Below are 19,610 nucleotides of genomic sequence, written 5' to 3'. Positions count from 1 at the left end.
GAAATTAAATCAAGTGACAAGAACTTCACAAAAGTTACAGCTTTACATTTAGTTTTAATCGGGTTAAAGTTCAGTACAGATGTTTTGACATATAGGCAGAGTGGTAGTGTAGAGCTGGCATTCCCTCCTTACAGGTCCAACTGGAAAGGGTTTGCAGGATCTCTCCTTGTGTAATTGTGCATTGATCACTATCAGTGAGTGTATTTAATTGTGTTTTATTACCCGATGATTTAATGCTGAACGCTGGAAATGTGTCAGTAAAACTTTTTAATTAAGAAAATACGTTTAGTCCTTTGTGTTATTCCATTCCCAATCTGAGACCCCAGCTGAACACTGGCTGCCGTGCCAGTAGATCACTCTGTTTTACAAAATATATTATTCGAATAACTGGATTAAAACTAGACAGATTCTTTAAAAATGGGTTCCTGATTTGGAATTGCACACACAGCGCACTCTTTTTTGCTTGGCTGGGCGACTGAGCCCCAAGAATGGCTGCTCTTGCCTTATACCCAGTGCTGCAGTGAAGCTTACTGGCACCCAGTGACCCTAAACTGGGCATGTTAAATTTACCTCTCAGCCCAAGTAGGATTAAATATCTAGCAGTAAAAGGCCTGTTCAATTCTGAGATGGGTATCGCTGTGCTCCTCTCTAGCAGTTACTAGATGACTTGAGGATGTTACACCGACAGCTGCAGGCTTTTCTTGGTGAAATAACAGATTGGTTTGTTGTTTTATTTCTCACAGTACATGCTTACATGCTCATTGACACCCACGTGTAATCTGGGAATCTTTCAGGATGCTGCATGCTTCTTAGGGAGTCCAGAATTGTCCTCTTTGACACCTTTTGCAACAGGACAGGATGAACTCAAGAAGAACACACAATCACAATGTTGATGACACCTGTGATCACCAGTATGAAACACGATGTCAATCATATCTTCAAAATGCTTCTTTGAAAACCCTGGAAAAATGAACCCCAGAAATATCCTGAACAATTCTTGACCAACGCATAAAAAAACCATTAAAGAGCTTGAAAAAGGCTCAACAAACAGTGAAGGTGTGAACGGGCCCAAATTCTTCTCACGCTCCTTACACCATAATCCTCACAGGTGGCGCAGTGGTAGTGCTGCTGCTTTGCAGTAAGGAGACTGTGGTAGATTGTGGGTTCACTTCCCAGTTCCTCCCTATGTGGATAGCGATTTGAGTACTGAGAAAAGCGCTATATAAATGTAATGAATTATTATTATTATAATGTCTTGTCTTGTGTGCTTAGTCAATTCTGCACCCCCAGCCCCCTCATTTACAGTCTGATGACTTGCCTCTTAGGCATTAAAAAAGATTATTAAAAGTCAAGATCGATAATCTGTATATTGTAGAAAAGGCGCTATATATCGCCCAACCCGGCACAGAATGACACAGAGGCACGTATAAAACACAAGGGCTTTATTTTCCTCTTCACCCGTGTGCGCACGTCTTCCCCGTGACCCACAGGCAGTAAACAGTCCCACAAACACTCTTCTCCACACCACAACAGCACTCTTTTCTCCTCTCCCACCACTCCTCGCAAGCTTTGTCTCCTTCCTCCTGACCCTGGCTCTCTCGAGTGGTGGTGGCTGGCCTTTTTTATACCCCACCAGGAAGTATTCCAGGTGCTTGATCACCTGGGCCTAATTGCATTTCCGGGTGGGGCTGAAGAATTGACCAGCTGGGCTGCAAAGTCCATGCAGCTCCCCCTGGTGGCCATCCAAGCCCCCAACCAGGCTGTGGAGGACTCCATGTCCCATGGAGCCATGCGCCAGGCTGGGGAATCATCGTCCGCCAGGGAGGCTGCCACCAAGCGTCCCGGGGGAGGTATTGAGCTGCCCATGGTGTCTCCCCCGGAACAGATGCAGCAGGGGCGTCCCTGCCGGGCATGGGACCCGGCTGTCCTTCACAATATATATATATAAAAGTCAATGTATGTGTATGTGTATGTATGTATGTGTGTTCCAGCATCACGGCTGCAGCGATTTTCATGAAACTTGGTACACATGTTTCTCATTGGTTGACTAAAAATACTGTAGGGGGGAATCAACCCTAACCCACCCCCTTCTGAGTAGGGTTGGTGGGGGGGGGGGGGGGGTGATCTTAGGGCTTGTGTGCATGTTATCATCCAGTTGCCACTCGGAACAACCATCAGAGGGTGAACTGGAGGTGACTGCCAGCATTCTTTATGTTTGAGCACCACCACCATGCGTCTGTTGCATTTGAAATTAAAGAGAGTTGTCATCCCAGTTATTTTTGGATCTCATTCTGTCTTTGTGACTCAAACAGCCATATATATATATATACAGTATAAATAATCTTACTAGGGGACATTGCCCCCTGCTTGCTTCATTCACCAACCCCTTTCCCCGCCTGCTTTCACTTCACGCCATTGTGAAGATGGGTGCTAAACACACCCCAAGGAGACGCATCTGCTTCTCCAGAACCACACTTAAACGGTGATACAATGGGATACAAATACATTCTTTTAACTCCTCTTTGCTTGATCAGCTGCTGGCTTGCTGCTGCTGCCATGCCGTATGATTTGAACTTCGCTCGCATACCAATTCCCCACCCGCCAAGGCCAAAGTGTGTCTGAATGCACACCAAGGTGATGTGGTCGCTCCTCTGAAGCCCCTCTTAAATGGTGATACATTGGGAAACAAGTAAGAGTTGGTTTTTTTTAACCTCCTCTTTGCTCGATCAGCTTCTGGCTTGCTGCTGCTTTCGTTAAGCATGATCGTCATTTCGGGCAGCACTTCGAACATTTAAAAGCCTGTACAGCACCTGTCCTTTTGTCCTCAAACACTAAGCAATCTCCTTTTGCTTTTCCGTTATTTCACCGAGTAATATTTTCCATTTGTTTGTGCTGTCATCTTTTCACTCATTTTTTTGAGAGTTTTGAATTTTCCTACTTCCATTATCTTTAACCTGTTCTGCATGTGTGTCAGGGGACTTGCTTGCAAAGATTGGAAGTATGACGTGATGTGCCTGTCTCGCAGGATGTGAAAGTGTCTCTCTGTCTCTCTTCAAAAGATCACGTTTTGTCTCGTTCCAAGATTTATTTATATAATAGAGAGATATATAAAGCAGATTGTATGTATGTTATCATCCAGTTGACACTCGGAACGTTTCTGGTGTGCTCCGTAACAGCAACTGACAGTTTATCATGAAAAATCCATAGTGTTATCTGTTTGTCGTTTAATGTTTGTTTTTGTTAACTATATTATAAGCATTATATGTGTAATATAATTAAATCAACGTAATAATAATATTCATTTAATTGATGTTTTTCTACGTTGTCAAAAATTCTGCATGTAAAAACTTACTACTACACCAAAAAACAAAAAATGAATCTGTCAAAAAACCTTAAAAAAAGCTTTGCTTTTCCCATCCTTTTTACACTACTTTGAACATATTCATCAATTCATCCATCCATCCATTTTCCAACCCACTGAATCCGAACACAGGGTCACGGGGGCTTTGAACATATTCTGCAATTATATTTTGATTAAAATCTATTTTATATTTAATACTAGACAAAGAGCCTGTTTCGACAACGTAAGATGAAACAGGCACAAGTTTGTGTCAGCAGTGTATGAAGAACAAATGATAAGTAACGGAGAAACTGTTTTGTAATGATTGTAGTCCGCTTCACTCATTACTGTACAGGCTTGTACTGTTAGCTGATTAATTTTCCAGGCCTATAGTATAATATTGAATGATGGATGTTCCAGTACAATATGGAATAGTAATAAGTATAAGCACCACAAACCTGATATAGGTGTATTGAATGAATCCATCCATCCATCCATTCTCTTCCGCTTATCCGAGGTCAGGTCGCGGGGGCAGCAGCTTGAGCAGAGATGCCCAGAGTTCCCTCTCCCCGGCCACTTCTTCTAGCTCTTCCGGGAGAATCCCGAGGCGTTCCCAGGCCAGCCGGGAGACATAGTCCCTCCAGCGTGTCCTGGGTCTTCCCTGGGGCCTCCTCCCGGTTGGACGTGCCCGGAACACCTCCCCAGGGAGGTGTCCAGGAGGCATCCTGATCAGATGCCCGAGCCACCTCATCTGACTCCTTTCGATGCAGAGGAGCAGAGGCTCTACTCTGAGCCCCTCCCGGATGACTGAGCTTCTCACCCTATCTTTAAGGGAGAGCCCAGACACCCTGCGGAGGAAACTCATTTCAGCCGCTTGTATTCGCGATCTCGTTCTTTCGGTCACTACCCATAGCTCATTACCATAGGTGAGGGTAGGAACATAGATCGACCGGTAAATTGAGAGCTTTGCCTTATGGCTCAGCTCCTTTTTCACCACGACAGACCGATGCAGAGCCCGCATCACTGCGGACGCCGCACCGATCCGCCTGTCGATCTCACGCTCCATTCTTCCCTCACTCGTGAACAAGACCCCGAGATACTTGAACTCCTCCACTTGAGGCAGGATCTCGCTCCCAACCCTGAGAGGGCACTCCACCCTTCTCCGGCTGAGGACCATGGTCTCGGATTTGGAGGTGCTGATTCCCATCCCAGCCGCTTCACACTCAGCTGCGAACCGATCCAGAGAGAGCTGAAGATCACGGCCCGATGAAGCAAACAGGACAACATCATCTGCAAAAAGCAGTGACCCAATCCTGAGTCCACCAAACCGGACCCCCCTCAACACCCTGGCTGCGCCTAGAAATTCTGTCCATAAAAGTTATGAACAGAATCGGTGACAAAGGGCAGCCCTGGCGGAGTCCAACTCTCACTGGAAACGGGTTCGACTTACCGCTGGCAATGCGGACCAAGCTCTGGCACCGATCGTACAGGGACTGAACAGCCCTTATCAAGGGGTCCGGTACTCCATACTCCCGGAGCACCCCCCACAGGATCCCCCGAGGAACACAGTCGAACGCCTTTTCCAAGTCCACAAAACACATGTAGACTGGTTGGGCGAACTCCCATGCACCCTCCAGGACTCTGCTAAGGGTGTAGAGCTGGTCCACTGTTCCGCGACCAGGACGAAAACCACACTGTTCCTCCTGAATCCGAGGTTCGACTATCCGACGGACCCTCCTCTCCAGAACCCCCGAAAAGACTTTTCCAGGGAGGCTGAGGAGTGTGATCCCTCTGTAGTTGGAACACACCCTCCGGTCCCCCTTCTTAAAGAGGGGGACCACCACCCCGGTCTGCCAATCCAGAGGTACTGTCCCTGATGTCCATGCGATGTTGTAGACACGTGTCAACCAAGACAGCCCTACAACATCCAGAACCTTGAGGAACTCCGGGCGTATCTCATCCACCCCCGGGGCCCTGCCACCAAGGAGTTTTTTGACCACCTCGGTGACCTCAGTCCCAGAGATGGGGAAACCCACCTCCGAGTCCCCAGGCTCTGCTTCCTCATTGGAAGGCATGTTATTGGGATTGAGGAGGTCTTCGAAGTACTCCCCCCACCAACTCACAACATCCCAAGTCGAGGTCAGCAGCGCACCATCCCCACCATATACAGTGTTGACACTGCACTGCTTCCCCTTCCTGAGACGCCGGACGGTGGACCAGAATCTCCTCGAAGCCGTCCGAAAGTCGTTCTCCATGGCCTCCCCAAACTCCTCCCATGCCCGAGTTTTTGCCTCAGCAACCACCGAAGCTGCATTCCGCTTGGCCTGCCGGTACCTATCAGCTGCCTCCAGAGTTCCACAGGACAAAAGGGACCGGTAGGACTCCTTCTTTAGCTTGACGGCATCCCTCACCGCCGGTGTCCACCAACGGGTTCGGGGATTGCTGCCACGACAGGCACCGACCACCTTACGGCCACAGCTCCGGTCAGCCGCCTCAACAATAGAGGCATGGAACATGGCCCATTCGGACTCAATGTCCCCCACCTCCCTCGGGACATGGTCGAAGTTCTGCCGGAGGTGGGAGTTGAAGCTACTTCTGACAGGGGGCTCTGCCAGACGTTCCCAGCAGACCCTCACAACACGTTTGGGTCTACCAGGCCTGACCGGCATCCTCCCCCCACCATCGAAGCCAACTCACCACCAGGTGGTGATCAGTTGATAGCTCCGCCCCTCTCTTCACCCGAGTGTCCAAGACATGTGACTGCAAGTCCAACGACACGACCACAAAGTCGATCATCGAACTGAGGCCTAGGGTGTCCTGGTGCCAAGTGCATATATGAACACCCCTATGCTTGAACATGGTATTCGTTATGGACAATCCGTGACGAGCACAGAAGTCCAATAACAAAACACCACTCGGGTTCTGATCGGGGGGGCCATTCCTCCCAATCACGCCCTTCCAGGTCTCACTGTCATTGCCCACGTGAGCATTAAAGTCCCCCAGCAGTACGAGGGAGTCCCCAGAAGGTATGCCCTCTAGCACACCCTCTAGGGACTCCAAAAAGGGTGGGTACTCCGAACTGCTGTTCGGTGCATACGCACAAACAACAGTTAGGACCCGTCCCCCCACCCGAAGGCGGAGGGAGGCTACCCTCTCGTCTACCGGGGTAAACCCCAATGTACAGGCTCCAAGTCGGGGGGCAATAAGTATACCCACACCCCGCTCGGCACCTCTCACCGGGGGCAACTCCAGAGTGGTAGAGAGTCCAGCCCCTCTCAAGGAGATTGGTTCCAGAGTCCAAGCTGTGCGTTGAGGTGAGCCGGACTATATCTAGCCGGAACCTCTCAACCTCACGCACTAGCTCAGGCTCCTTCCCCTTCAGAGAGGTGACATTCCACGTCCCAAGAGCCAGCTTCTGTAGCCGAGGATCGGACCGCCAAGGTCCCCCGCCTTCGGCCACCACCCAACTCACACTGCACCCGACCTCCTTGGCCCCTCCCATAGGTGGTGAGCCCATGGGAAGGGGGACCCACGTTGCCTCTTCAGGCTGTGCCCGGCCGAGCCCCATGGGTGCAAGCCCGGCCACCAGGCGCTCGCCAACGAGCTCCACCTCCAGGCCTGGCTCCAGAGGGGGGCCCCGGTGACCCGCGTCCGGGTGAGGGAAAACGCCGTCCAAATTTTTTATTTGTCATACGAGGTCTGTTGAACCGCACTTTGTCTCATCCCTCACCTAGGACCAGTTTGCCTTGGGTGGCCCTACCAGGGGCAAAAAGCCCCGGACAACAGAGCTCCTAGGATCATTGGGACACGCAAACCCCTCTACCACGATAAGGTGGCGGTTCGAGGAGGGGGTATTGAATGAATGCGTAATTGAATCAGAATGCATAATTAGGCCTCGAGCTGTAGTCGAAATCGCATTCCAGGCCTCTAGAGCTTTAATCGAAGTCGCCTTTCTCTTTGAATTTTTGAGGCCGTAAATCCGCCACCTGCCGTGATGTTGGGGTTGGATGTCGGTCGAAGTCGCCTTTCTCTTTGAATTTTCACAGCCGTAAATCCGCCGCCTGCCGCGATGTCGGTCTCGTAAGGTTCTTCAGGGAGCTGTGCAGAAGGCGACTGCGCATTCGGCTTCGGACAGATGTGAGTGAGGAGGCAGGCGAATTATGTATTAAGATAAGATAAGTAAACAATTTTATTTTTATCTACCATAACATCCTATATTTATTTTGTGGATACAGCGGCTATCGTTGCAATTTTTCTTTATTCATTAATGAACTAAATGTCATTTATTTTGCAGCATCGTAGCTCACAGGTTGGGTTACAAGTTATTCGGAAAAAAGAAATAGGAATTTTTTTTAATACGCTCATAATCAAAAAACTAAACTTAATTAACTTATCAAAATCGAAGGTAAAGTATAGACCAAATATAGCTATGATATTTAACTTATACAATTTATTTATATCGGTATAGAGCCGGTACTAAGCTAAAAAAGAAGCGGCTTGCGAGAAAGTGGCGTTTCAAGCCTTCGGTGCCTTCTGTGATTCTGGGGAATGTAAACTCAATCTCAAATAAGATCGACGAACTTGCTGCGCTGATGAAAAATGTCAGGACCTACAGAGAATGCAGTTTGTTGTGTTTCTGCGAAACGTGGCTAAATAACACCATCCCAGATGCCAACGTGGAGCTACCCGGGTTTAGCACAGTTAGAGCGGACAGAGATGCAAGTACCTGTGGTAAGCACAAAGGAGGAGGACTCGCTCTCTATGTTAATACACGGTGGTGTCACTCTGGACATGTTAACGTCAAAATCTCCACTTGCTGCAGGGATATCGAACTGTTGGCCGTAAGTTTACGTCCCTACTATTTGCCCAGAGAGTTTGGACATGTCATTGTTGTTATTGTATACATTCCTCCTCGGGCAGACGTGGAGTCAGCGAGTGACATCATCCATTCCGCTGTTGCTAAGTTACAAACGCAGCACCCTGAGGCGCTTGTGCTAATCGCTGGAGACTTTAACCATGTGACGCTGGACAAAACATTACCTGCATTCTCCCAGTATGTGGACTGTAACACCAGGGGAAATAAGACTATTGATTTACTTTATGCAAATGTTAAAGACGCATACAGCGCCACCCCGCTGCCTGCGCTTGGGAAAGCAGATCATAACCTGGTTCTGCTTCAGCCTCACTATAAACCAAAAGTTAGAGTCCTACCTGTAACCACATGATCATTCAGGAAGTGGACTCCGGAGGCTGAGAATACTCTGAGAGAATACTTTGGAACTACAGACTGGGATATCCTGCAGGGATCACATAGTGAGAACATTGAGGAAGTTGTTGACTGCACTACTGACTACATCAACTTCTGTATGGACATTGTAGTTCCAGTAAGAACAGTACGCTGCTATGCTAACAACAAGCCATGGATTACAAGTGACATCAAGGGCCTTTTGAATCAGAAGAAAAGGGCTTTTAAAGACGGTGATCAGCATGAGCTCAAGCGCGTGCAGAAGGAACTCGAGTCCAACTCAGGGCAGCGAAGGAGCAGTACAGGAGAAAGCTGGAGCAGAAGTTGCAGAATAACAGCATGAAGGAAGTGTGGGATGGGATGAAGATCATCACTGGCTGCAGCTCGAAGCGGGGTACCACCATTGAGTGAGACGTGAAGAGAGCAAACCAAATGAACAACTTCTTTAACAGGTTTGACCACCCTAACCCACTCTCACTCTCACCTCGGAGTACTGCACCCTGCACACATCCTTCTGCTGATACCAGCATAGGAAAGACATCCCCACCCATAATTACAACAGCGCAAGTGAGCAGAGAGCTGAGGAGACTTCGTGCCAGCAAAGCAGCGGGTCCAGATGGAGTATCGCCACGACTGCTGAAGGTCTGTGCATCGGAGCTGGGGTTCCTCTACAGCGCATCTTCAACCTGAGCCTGGAACAAAGGAGAGTCCCGAGGCTTTGGAAAACATCTTGTATCACCCCAGTCCCAAAGGTATCACGTCCTAGTGAGCTGAATGACTTTCGGCCTGTTGCTCTGACATCACATGTGATGAAGACCATGGAGAGGCTGCTGCTTCACCACCTTAGGCCACAGGTTCAACACGCCCTTGACCCTCTGCAGTTTGCATATCAGGAGAAGGTGGGAGCGGAAGATGCCATCATCTATATGCTACACCGATCCCTCTCTCACTTGGACAGAGGTAGTGGTGCTGTAAGAATTATGTTTCTGAACTTCTCTAGCGCCTTCAACACAATCCAACCTCTGCTCCTTAGGGACAAGCTGACAGAGATGGGATTAGATTCATACCTAGTGGCATGGATCGTGGACTATCTTAAAGACAGACCTCAGTATGTGCGTCTTGGGAACTGCACGTCTGACATTGTGGTCAGCAACACAGGAGCGCCACAAGGGACTGTACTTTCTCCGGCCCTGTTCAGCCTATATACATCGGACTTCCAATACAACTCAGAGTCCTGCCATGTGCAAAAAGTTCGCTGATGACACTGCTATTGTGGGCTGTATCAGGAATGGGCTGGAGGAGGAGTATAGGGACCTAATCAATGACTTTTGTTAAATGGTGCGACTCAAACCACCTACACCTGAACACCAGCAAAACCAAGGAGCTGGTGGTGGATTTTAGGAGGCCCAGACCCCTCATAGACCCAGGGATCATCAAAGGTGACTGTGTGCAGATGGTGCAGACCTATAAATATCTGGGAGTGCAGCTGGATGATAAATTAGACTGGACTGCCAATACTGATGCGCTGTGCAAGAAAGGACAAAGCCGGTTATACTTCCTTAGAAGGCTGGCTTCCTTCAACATCTGCAATAAGATGCTGCAGATGTTCTATCAAACAGTTGTGGCGAGCGCCCTCTTCTACGCAGTGGTGTGCTGGGGAGGCAGCATTAAGAGGAAAGACGCCTCACGCCTGGACAAACTGGTGAGGAAGGCAGGCTCTATTGTTGGCATGGAGCTGGACAGTTTAACATCTGTGGCAGAGCGAAGGGCGCTCAGCAGGCTCCTATCAATTATGGAGAATCCACTGCATCCACTAAACAGTATCATCTCCAGACAGAAGAGCAGCTTCAGCAACAGACTGCTGTCACTGTCCTGCTCCACAGACAGATTGAGGAGATCGTTCCTCCCCCAAACTATGCGACTCTTTAATTCCACCAGGGGGAGTAAACGTTAATATTTAACATTATACATAGTTATTGTCTGTTTTTTCACCTGTATTATTATCATTCTTTAATTTAATATTATTTATTGTATCAGTATGCTGCTGCTGAAGAATGTGAATTTCCCATTGGGATTAATAAAGTATCTATCTATCTATCTATCTATCTATCTATCTATCTATCTATCTATCTATCTATCTATCTATCTATCTATCTATCTATCTATCTATCTATCTATCTATCTATCTATCTATCTATCTATCTATCTATCTATCTATCTATCTATCCTTTAATTGATTATAAAAGAATTTCAATTGGAAGAGACTAATTGGAGATCCGGTCTTGTATGTCTGTTATCATCCTCTTGATGCTTGGAATGTTCGGACAATTATTGAAAGTTGCTAGAATCAATTTGGACATGGCTCATTTCTCACATGGACAACTTTATGTGGCCTGTTCAAGGGTAGGAAGTCCCAAGAACCTTTAGATATTAAGGCTAAAGATGGAAAAATTCAAATAATAAGGCACTTCAGCAAACAATACCAGCACATTAGTGAGTCTTCATTGTTTATTCATTTATTTTTATTTTTAAAGTTGTGTTTTTTATTTTAATTATAATTTTCACAAACAATTGAAAAAAAACACTTTATTTTGCTCCCGGGCAGCTAGTAACTCATATTAAACAACACTGAAGTGCACTCTCAAATAAGCCATACATTAACGAAACATCATCGCCTGTTTAACCAGGCTGGCTGTCCGTTACACCAGAACAGCTTTATCTAACAAATATTTCTTTTCTTTCTCCATGTCCTCTCTACCCTTCTGATGGAGATTTTCTCATCTTGCTGTATCCTTTCTGCTGATGGAGACTCGCTCAGCTTCACTGTTACAACTGATTTCTCTTCTGAGGAACTGAAAAAGGAGCTGGCATATCTGAGGAAGTGTCTGGAGAAGATCAGCCAGTGGGAACTCATGAGATGGACATCAGGTACAGTGTCTGGTCATGTTGTGCCGATTAAAGTCTATTAAAAGGACCAGGCAGACAATAAGAGGAAACTGAGAGATGAAGAAGGCCTGCTCTTTAACATGTGTCTTATCAGCCTTGGCTCTTAACAGTGTTTTATTATATATAGTGCCTTTTACAAGGACTAGCTGAGTAATATTACACTCTCATAGCCAAGAGTTGCTTTTGTCATTTCTTTCTTCTTCTTGTTTGGCCCTTTGCAGACATCCCTTTGAAATGTCAGATCAGCGATTGTTCTGTAGGTTGATCACACTTATTTGTATTTTTTAATTACAAAAAATTTTCTACAGAAAGCAGCCGTTTGTGCATTGTTGGTACTACATCAAGTTTTATGCTTGAGCTGCTGGTCATTTTGTGTTTTATTTGTATTGCTCTGCACTTGTAATGTGTGTTTTAAGAATTTATCTAACATTCCACAATGCTGTCTTTCTAGTTTCCATTCCTCTTCTCTTTTCTCTTTATTTTAAGGTCGTGATGCTCCCATTTTCGCCATGCAGCCTCCTGAACCTCGGAGCAGAGACGAGTTTTTACAATGTGAGTCTGTGCTTTGATTAAATGGACCTTCACAGCAGAAATCATTTCTCTTTTAACAAGGGGCCTCCACCCCCTGCTCACTTCGCTCGCCTACCCCCGGCGTTTTGAACCCGTGCCCGCTGGGCAGCCATAGTTTCAGACGCGCGTTGTAGGAGCTTGTGTTGTTTTGAACCCGTTTTTGCCCTGCTTCTGCGGTTTGAGACGCCCGTTGTAGGCGTATATCCATCAGTCAAGCTCGTTCGGTTTAAACCCGTGCCTGCTCTGCCTCCGCAGTTTCAGACGTTGGGTCGCGTTCGGCATCTTGTACAATTCCTATCTTCACTCCGCAGTAGTGCCACGCACAATATGGCGGCGAGACCTGCGCCTTCCGTATTATATCGGGTTTCACCATGCTGTGTAGGCGCCTTTGCTTTTCATACTGTCCCGCGCCTTCCGACGCGCGATGTAGGCGCCTGCACCTTCCGGGTCTGCCTCCGCTGTGTGGTGTGGACATTTAATTGTCGTGTTTTCTGCTTTTATATTCTGTATCTCGCTGTGCATGTGTTTTGTGCCTAGGTTTTTGTTGAAGCTGTTGCATTCCAGTTTTCATCATCTGTAACCTGCTCTCCATGTGTTTGGCCCCGTTCTTTAACCTCTTTATGACGTTTTACTTTGTTTTCTACTCTGTCTTTTATTTCTGACCTCGCTTTATCCTGCTTTTGTTTCAATGACACCTGGTCCATGGTGATTATATTCTCCCTTTTTCGAGTACTAATTTCCGTTTGTTTACGATACTGTGATCTTTACTGTACTGTCAATAATGCATCACTGTAATGTGATCCACCTATGCTGTATAGTTTGGACGTGTGAGGATGACGTACGTTTAATACAGAACATTCGCCCGTGTCACTCTGGGGCCCCCCATTGTTAATACGGAGCTTCTTCAGAACTATCATGCGGTGCATTGTGGACCACTGCAGACTCCGTGGTGTTTCCCGTTTCACTTTGTAGGTCGGTCAGTTGAGTGGTTTCTTTTTGGAGCCGTGCCTGCCTGGTTTGCGGCATGTCAGACGGTTTGTAGTCTCTCCCGTTTCACTCTGGAGAGAGGGGGGCTTTGTGTGGCGCCTGTGCACTATGTCTCCTGCGTCCACGGGCAGGTCCCTGCGTCCATATCCGGTTTACCATATCTCAGGCCAGGATTATGATATGAAAGTGTAACCAGCAGAAGAAACAGCAGTGTGAGTGTTGTGAGATGAGAGTGATGGGGTCTTGTGACTGGGGCATTATGGGACAGAGAGGATCAGGTCAGCACCCAAGCAGTCTATTAGGTGTCAGTCTCTTCAAGTGTCAAGCGAACTCACAGGAAGTAAAAAACGTATAAACTTAAAATGAAATCTTGCCGACTACACCAGGTCCACTTTTTCAGTCCTCTTTGTTTGGGCACGTATTGCTTTTGTATTTCTCTTTTCCATTCTGTCATTTCTGTGTGTTGCCACTCTTTGCTCATTTTCTTATAATTTGTAATGACATTTATAATTTTATGTAGCGCACACTACTTACATTAAAAACAGCGTAGTGTGCTTCACACAAAGAATTGCAGTTTCATCCACTGGTTACATACAGTATGCATAATCCATATAAGTAGTCAATGCTAAAATATGCAACATGATATGGTTAGTGAAAATGACCGACATTCCAATACACCGAGTTCTCATTTCGACTCTGTGTCACATCAGAATGGCAGACATTTTCCTCACTGACTCGCCCTCAGGCCGCTTTACAAATTTACCGATTTGTGTCATTCAATCAAATTCAATCAGCGACTCGGTGATCGGAGAGCAGCAGCTGATTGTCTTCATGGACTGATTCACTCAGGTCAGCGGACCATCATGGCCTTGCTGGGTTTACATTTAAGTGATTTTAACACAACCTCATCAGGCCACTTCAATTCAGTTCAGGCTGCATTGTGTAAAGTCAGGTGTTCACATAGCCACAACCACACAAGGCACACATCTATCTATCTATCTATCTATCTATCTATCTATCTATCTATCTATCTATCTATCTATCTATCTATCTATCTATCTATCTATCTATCTATCTATCTATCTATCTATCATATAGTGCCTTTCACATCTATCTATCTATCTATCTATCTATCTATCTATCTATCTATCTATCTATCTATCTATCTATCTATCTATCTATCTATCTATCTATCTATCATATAGTGCCTTTCACATCTATCTATCTATCTATCTATCTATCTATCTATCTATCTATCTATCTATCTATCTATCTATCTATCTATCTATAGTGCCTTTCATTTCTATCTATCTATCTATCTATCTATCTATCTATCTATCTATCTATCTATCTATCTATCTATCTATCTATCTATCTATCTATAGTGCCTTTCATTTCTATCTATCTATCTATCTATCTATCTATCTATCTATCTATCTATCTATCTATCTATCTATCTATCTATCTATCTATCTATCATATAGTGCCTTTCACATCTATCTATCTATCTATCTATCTATCTATCTATCTATCTATCTATCTATCTATCTATCTATCTATCTATCTATCTATAGTGCCTTTCATTTCTATCTATCTATCTATCTATCTATCTATCTATCTATCTATCTATCTATCTATCTATCTATCTATCTATAGTGCCTTTCATTTCTATCTATCTATCTATCTATCTATCTATCTATCTATCTATCTATCTATCTATCTATCTATCTATCTATCATATAGTGCCTTTCACATCTATCTATCTATCTATCTATCTATCTATCTATCTATCTATCTATCTATCTATCTATCTATCTATCATATAGTGCCTTTCACATCTATCTATCTATCTATCTATCTATCTATCTATCTATCTATCTATCTATCTATCTATCTATCTATCTATCTATCTATCTATCTATAGTGCCTTTCATTTCTATCTATCTATCTATCTATCTATCTATCTATCTATCTATCTATCTATCTATCTATCTATCTATCTATCGTGCCTTTCATTTCTATCTATCTATCTATCTATCTATCTATCTATCTATCTATCTATCTATCTATCTATCTATCTATCTATCTATCATATAGTGCCTTTCACATCTATCTATCTATCTATCTATCTATCTATCTATCTATCTATCTATCTATCTATCTATCTATCTATCTGTTATATAGTGCCTTTCACTCCTATCTATCTATCTATCTATCTATCTATCTATCTATCTATCTATCTATCTATCTATCTATCTATCTATCTATCATATAGTGCCTTTCACATCTATCTATCTATCTATCTATCTATCTATCTATCTATCTATCTATCTATCTATCTATCTATCTATCTATCTATCTATCTATCTATCTATCATATAGTGCCTTTCACATCTATCTATCTATCTATCTATCTATCTATCTATCTATCTATCTATCTATCTATCTATCTATCTATAGTGCCTTTCATTTCTATCTATCTATCTATCTATCTATCTATCTATCTATCTATCTATCTATCTATCTATCTATCTATCTATCTATCTATCTATCTATAGTGCCTTTCATTTCTATCTATCTATCTATCTATCTATCTATCTATCTATCTATCTATCTATCTATCTATCTATCTATCTATCTATCTATCATATAGTGCCTTTCACATCTATCTATCTATCTATCTATCTATCTATCTATCTATCTATCTATCTATCTATCTATCTATCTATCTATCTATCTATCTATCTATAGTGCCTTTCATTTCTATCTATCTATCTATCTATCTATCTATCTATCTATCTATCTATCTATCTATCTATCTATAGTGCCTTTCATTTCTATCTATCTATCTATCTATCTATCTATCTATCTATCTATCTATCTATCTATCTATCTATCTATCTATCTATCTATCTATCTATCTATCTATCTATCTATCTATCATATAGTGCCTTTCACATCTATCTATCTATCTATCTATCTATCTATCTATCTATCTATCTATCTATCTATCTATCTATCTATCTATCTATCTATCTATCTATCATATAGTGCCTTTCACATCTATCTATCTATCTATCTATCTATCTATCTATCTATCTATCTATCTATCTATCTATCTATCTATCTATCTATAGTGCCTTTCATTTCTATCTATCTATCTATCTATCTATCTATCTATCTATCTATCTATCTATCTATCTATCTATCTATCTATCTATCTATCTATCGTGCCTTTCATTTCTATCTATCTATCTATCTATCTATCTATCTATCTATCTATCTATCTATCTATCTATCTATCTATCTATCATATAGTGCCTTTCACATCTATCTATCTATCTATCTATCTATCTATCTATCTATCTATCTATCTATCTATCTATCTATCTATCTATCTGTTATATAGTGCCTTTCACTCCTATCTATCTATCTATCTATCTATCTATCTATCTATCTATCTATCTATCTATCTATCTATCTATCTATCTATCTATCATATAGTGCCTTTCACATCTATCTATCTATCTATCTATCTATCTATCTATCTATCTATCTATCTATCTATCTATCTATCTATCTATCTATCTATTATATAGTGCCTTTCACATCTATCTATCTATCTATCTATCTATCTATCTATCTATCTATCTATCTATCTATCTATCTATCTATCTATCTATCTATCTATCTATCTATCTATCTATCTATTTTGAACCCGTTTTTATCTTATTTTAAACTTCTACTGAGTGAATCGTCTCTCTTACTGCCTGAGCACCTTCATCTCACTCCATGATGATTTTCTTCATGAACTTACCATCTCTCTCAGCACTCGATGGCCGTCTTATCTGCTGGCCAGTAAATCATCGAGCTGTCAGTCACGGGTTTTATGACATTTCATCACAAACATTTCATTCTCAGGCCCGTCTTATTTTATTTTTGTTTATTTCCATTTTCTGTGTAGCCGAGACCTGCACGGTGACCCCTAAACTTTTAATTGACTACCAGAAATGGAAGGAGAAAAAACTGGGAATGAAAGGAGAAGAAAGGATCAGGGGTTTAGTGTGAGGAAAGGAAAATCAGTTTGTTCTAAGAAGTTGATTCAGTTCATCTGGAACACAGTTCTTTTCCATGGAGATATGTTACATCACTCATCCAAGTGACTTCCTCAGTCTCAGTTGACTGCAGGTTTCTCCAACCTTACAACCTTTGCATAATGACCGAAACTAGCACCATTGACTAACAATGAGCCGTGTGATCAATGACATGCCAATTGTCCATTGATCAGTGGCCATGAGTACCGTTCACAGAGAGTTGGGGAATGGCTGCAATCACAGCATTGTAAGATGGTGAAAGATGTACCCTTAGGACCCCTCCTCAGTTCAGAGATGGTCGTTCCTTTTTCACGTAAATGGCCTCCTTGACTCCTCACTCAAACCAGCATTCCTCCCTGTCCAGGATGTGCACATCTCCATCACTGAAAGAGTGACCACTGTCCTGTAGGTGTAAATAGACTGCGGAGTCCTGGCCTGGCGAGGTAGCTCTTCTGTGTTGTGCCATCCGCTTCGCCAGTGGTTGTTTGGCTTCCTCGATGTATGATTCATGGCAATCCTCTTAGCACTTAACTGTGTAAACTATATTACTCTGTGTGTGCCGGGGCACCCGATCCTTGGGGTGGACTAATTTTTGCCGTAGCGTGTTTTGGGGTTTGAAAGCCACTGAGACCTGGTGTTTTGAAAAAATGCGTCTCAGCTGTTGCGATACTCCTGACACATAAGGGATCACCAAACGTTTTCGCTTCGGCCGCGCTTGTCCTTCCTCTATCCTGGATTGCTTAGAGCATTCTTTAGGTGTCTTCCCTGCTTTGACAAATGTCCAGCTGGGATAACCACATTTACTCAGGGCCTTTGTGATATGATGTTCTTCTGCTTCCCTGGCCGCTGGGTCTGTGGGTATGGTGTTTGTTCTGTGTTGTAGAGTCCTCATGATACCTAATCAGTTTGGTGATGAAGTGTGACAGTGGATTGATTATAAATTAAAAGATGTGGACAGTGACAATAAAAAGTGTCATTTAATAAAGCCAGCAGTCAGCGTGGACAGTCCATTAGAACTTGGGCCTTGATGGTCACTTTATGGCATTTATTGTAATTCCAGAGTGTCATTTTTTAATTCTCTTAGATTCTGCCCAATCAGATGAGCTCTTGATTGTCGATGGCACATGTTTGAGTCTCATCAGTGTAGCTCTGATTGGTTCTTGTTAATTGTCTGTGTTCTGCTCCGCCCCCAGTCCCGTTGCACACTTCCAGATGTCCTCACTCGTTTTCTTTTGCCTCCTTTCAGACTTCTGTCCCCTCACACTGGACATCAACACGGCAAACAGAGACCTCCGTCTGTCTGAAGAGGACAAGAAGGTGACATGTAAGAGGACCAAGGCCAAATATCCTTATCATCCTGACAGATTTGACTACTGTCCCCAAGTCTTGTGCAGAGAGGCTCTGACTGGGACTTGCTGCTACTGGGAGGTGAAGTTCACTGGACACTGGGTGAGGATAGGAGTCACATATAAAGGACTGAGCAGGAAAGGACTGGGCAGAGAATACAGCCTTGGGAACAATGAGCAGTCCTGGAGTTTGTTCTGCTCTCATTCTCAATGTTTTGTGAGTCACAATAGACAGAGGACCATAATCAGCGCCCCCTACAGTCCCAGAATAGGCGTGTATCTAGACTGGCCTGCTGGCTCACTGTCATTTTATAGCGTCTCACACACAATGACCCTCCTGCACAGGTTCAACAACTCCTTCACTGAGCCCCTCTATCCAGGGTTTTGGGTTGGTCCTGACTGCAGTGTAACAGTCTACCATCTGACACCATATAACTACTGACCAGTACCCTCCACTGGTCACTCGATGTCCCCTCAAGCGCAGGTCCATTTTGTGTTTTTCAGTTTGGGGTTAAAGTGAATTTCACTATGAGGGGACAGCACCTCTGTGACCATAATTGGGGTTAAGAATGTAGGACAAGTTTGGTTATCAGGGTCTTCATTATTATTGGATTGGAGTAGCCAATCAGGTGTGTTGCGTTATCACAGTAAGGGGTGGTGACATCTCAGACTTTTAAATACCAGTCTGACCAGCAGTGGTCATGGTTGCTTCACAGCCCCATGTCCTTTTTGAATAGTGACTATATTTCGGAGCACAAATGTGATTAGCTTTGGCCTCTCACTAGACATTTTGTGCCCCTCCATTGGTCACTCAGGGGTCCCAATCACTTCTGAATGAGACGAGGACTCACCGGTCAGTCAGATGTCAGCCATACTGACAGAGTTTGGCATTTGACTGAGTCGCTTGATGTCACGTTAGACATTAATCTACATCTCATCCTTCTGGTCCCCAGATTTGTTACTAATGGTGTTGTTGAAGCTCTGACATTATCAAAAAAAAAATGAATTCTTGGTTAGTTGACACACACTTGCACCCATGTCATGGCCTTGCAGTGGGCTGGTGCCTCATCCAGGGTTGGGTC

At 44.1% G+C, this 19,610-nt stretch overlaps 2 protein-coding genes across 2 annotated transcripts in view; both read left to right on the top strand.

Annotated features, from left to right (window-relative positions):
- Positions 1 to 11,554, top strand: part of LOC127527613 (E3 ubiquitin/ISG15 ligase TRIM25-like) — a 40,723-nt gene extending 29,169 nt beyond the window's left edge. The window contains exon 5 of the mRNA XM_051926731.1: positions 11,357 to 11,554. Coding sequence (XP_051782691.1) covers positions 11,357 to 11,554 — 198 coding nt within the window. The remainder of the gene's footprint in view (positions 1 to 11,356) is intronic.
- A 116-nt stretch (positions 11,555 to 11,670) lies between these two features.
- Positions 11,671 to 19,250, top strand: LOC127527377 (tripartite motif-containing protein 16-like). Its single transcript, XM_051926012.1, has 2 exons — positions 11,671 to 12,083; positions 18,429 to 19,250. Exons 1-2 carry the CDS (start codon positions 12,041 to 12,043, stop codon positions 18,968 to 18,970), a joined length of 585 nt encoding a protein of 194 aa, XP_051781972.1. The 5' UTR covers positions 11,671 to 12,040; the 3' UTR covers positions 18,971 to 19,250.
- The last annotated feature ends 360 nt before the right edge of the window (positions 19,251 to 19,610 follow it).

Source organism: Erpetoichthys calabaricus, chromosome 4, assembly GCF_900747795.2.
Source record: "Erpetoichthys calabaricus chromosome 4, fErpCal1.3, whole genome shotgun sequence".
NCBI classification, from domain to species: Eukaryota; Metazoa; Chordata; class Cladistia; order Polypteriformes; family Polypteridae; genus Erpetoichthys; species Erpetoichthys calabaricus.
Note: the sequence above shows the minus strand (reverse complement) of the source record. Positions and strands in the feature narration are given on the sequence as shown.

Coding starts and splice junctions, on each gene's coding strand:
- LOC127527377 (XM_051926012.1), top strand. CDS start 12,041: ATGCAGCCTCCTGAACCTCGGAGCAGAGACGAGTTTTTACAAT. Junction 12,084..18,428: donor CAGAGACGAGTTTTTACAAT/GTGAGTCTGTGC, acceptor GCCTCCTTTCAG/ACTTCTGTCCCCTCACACTG.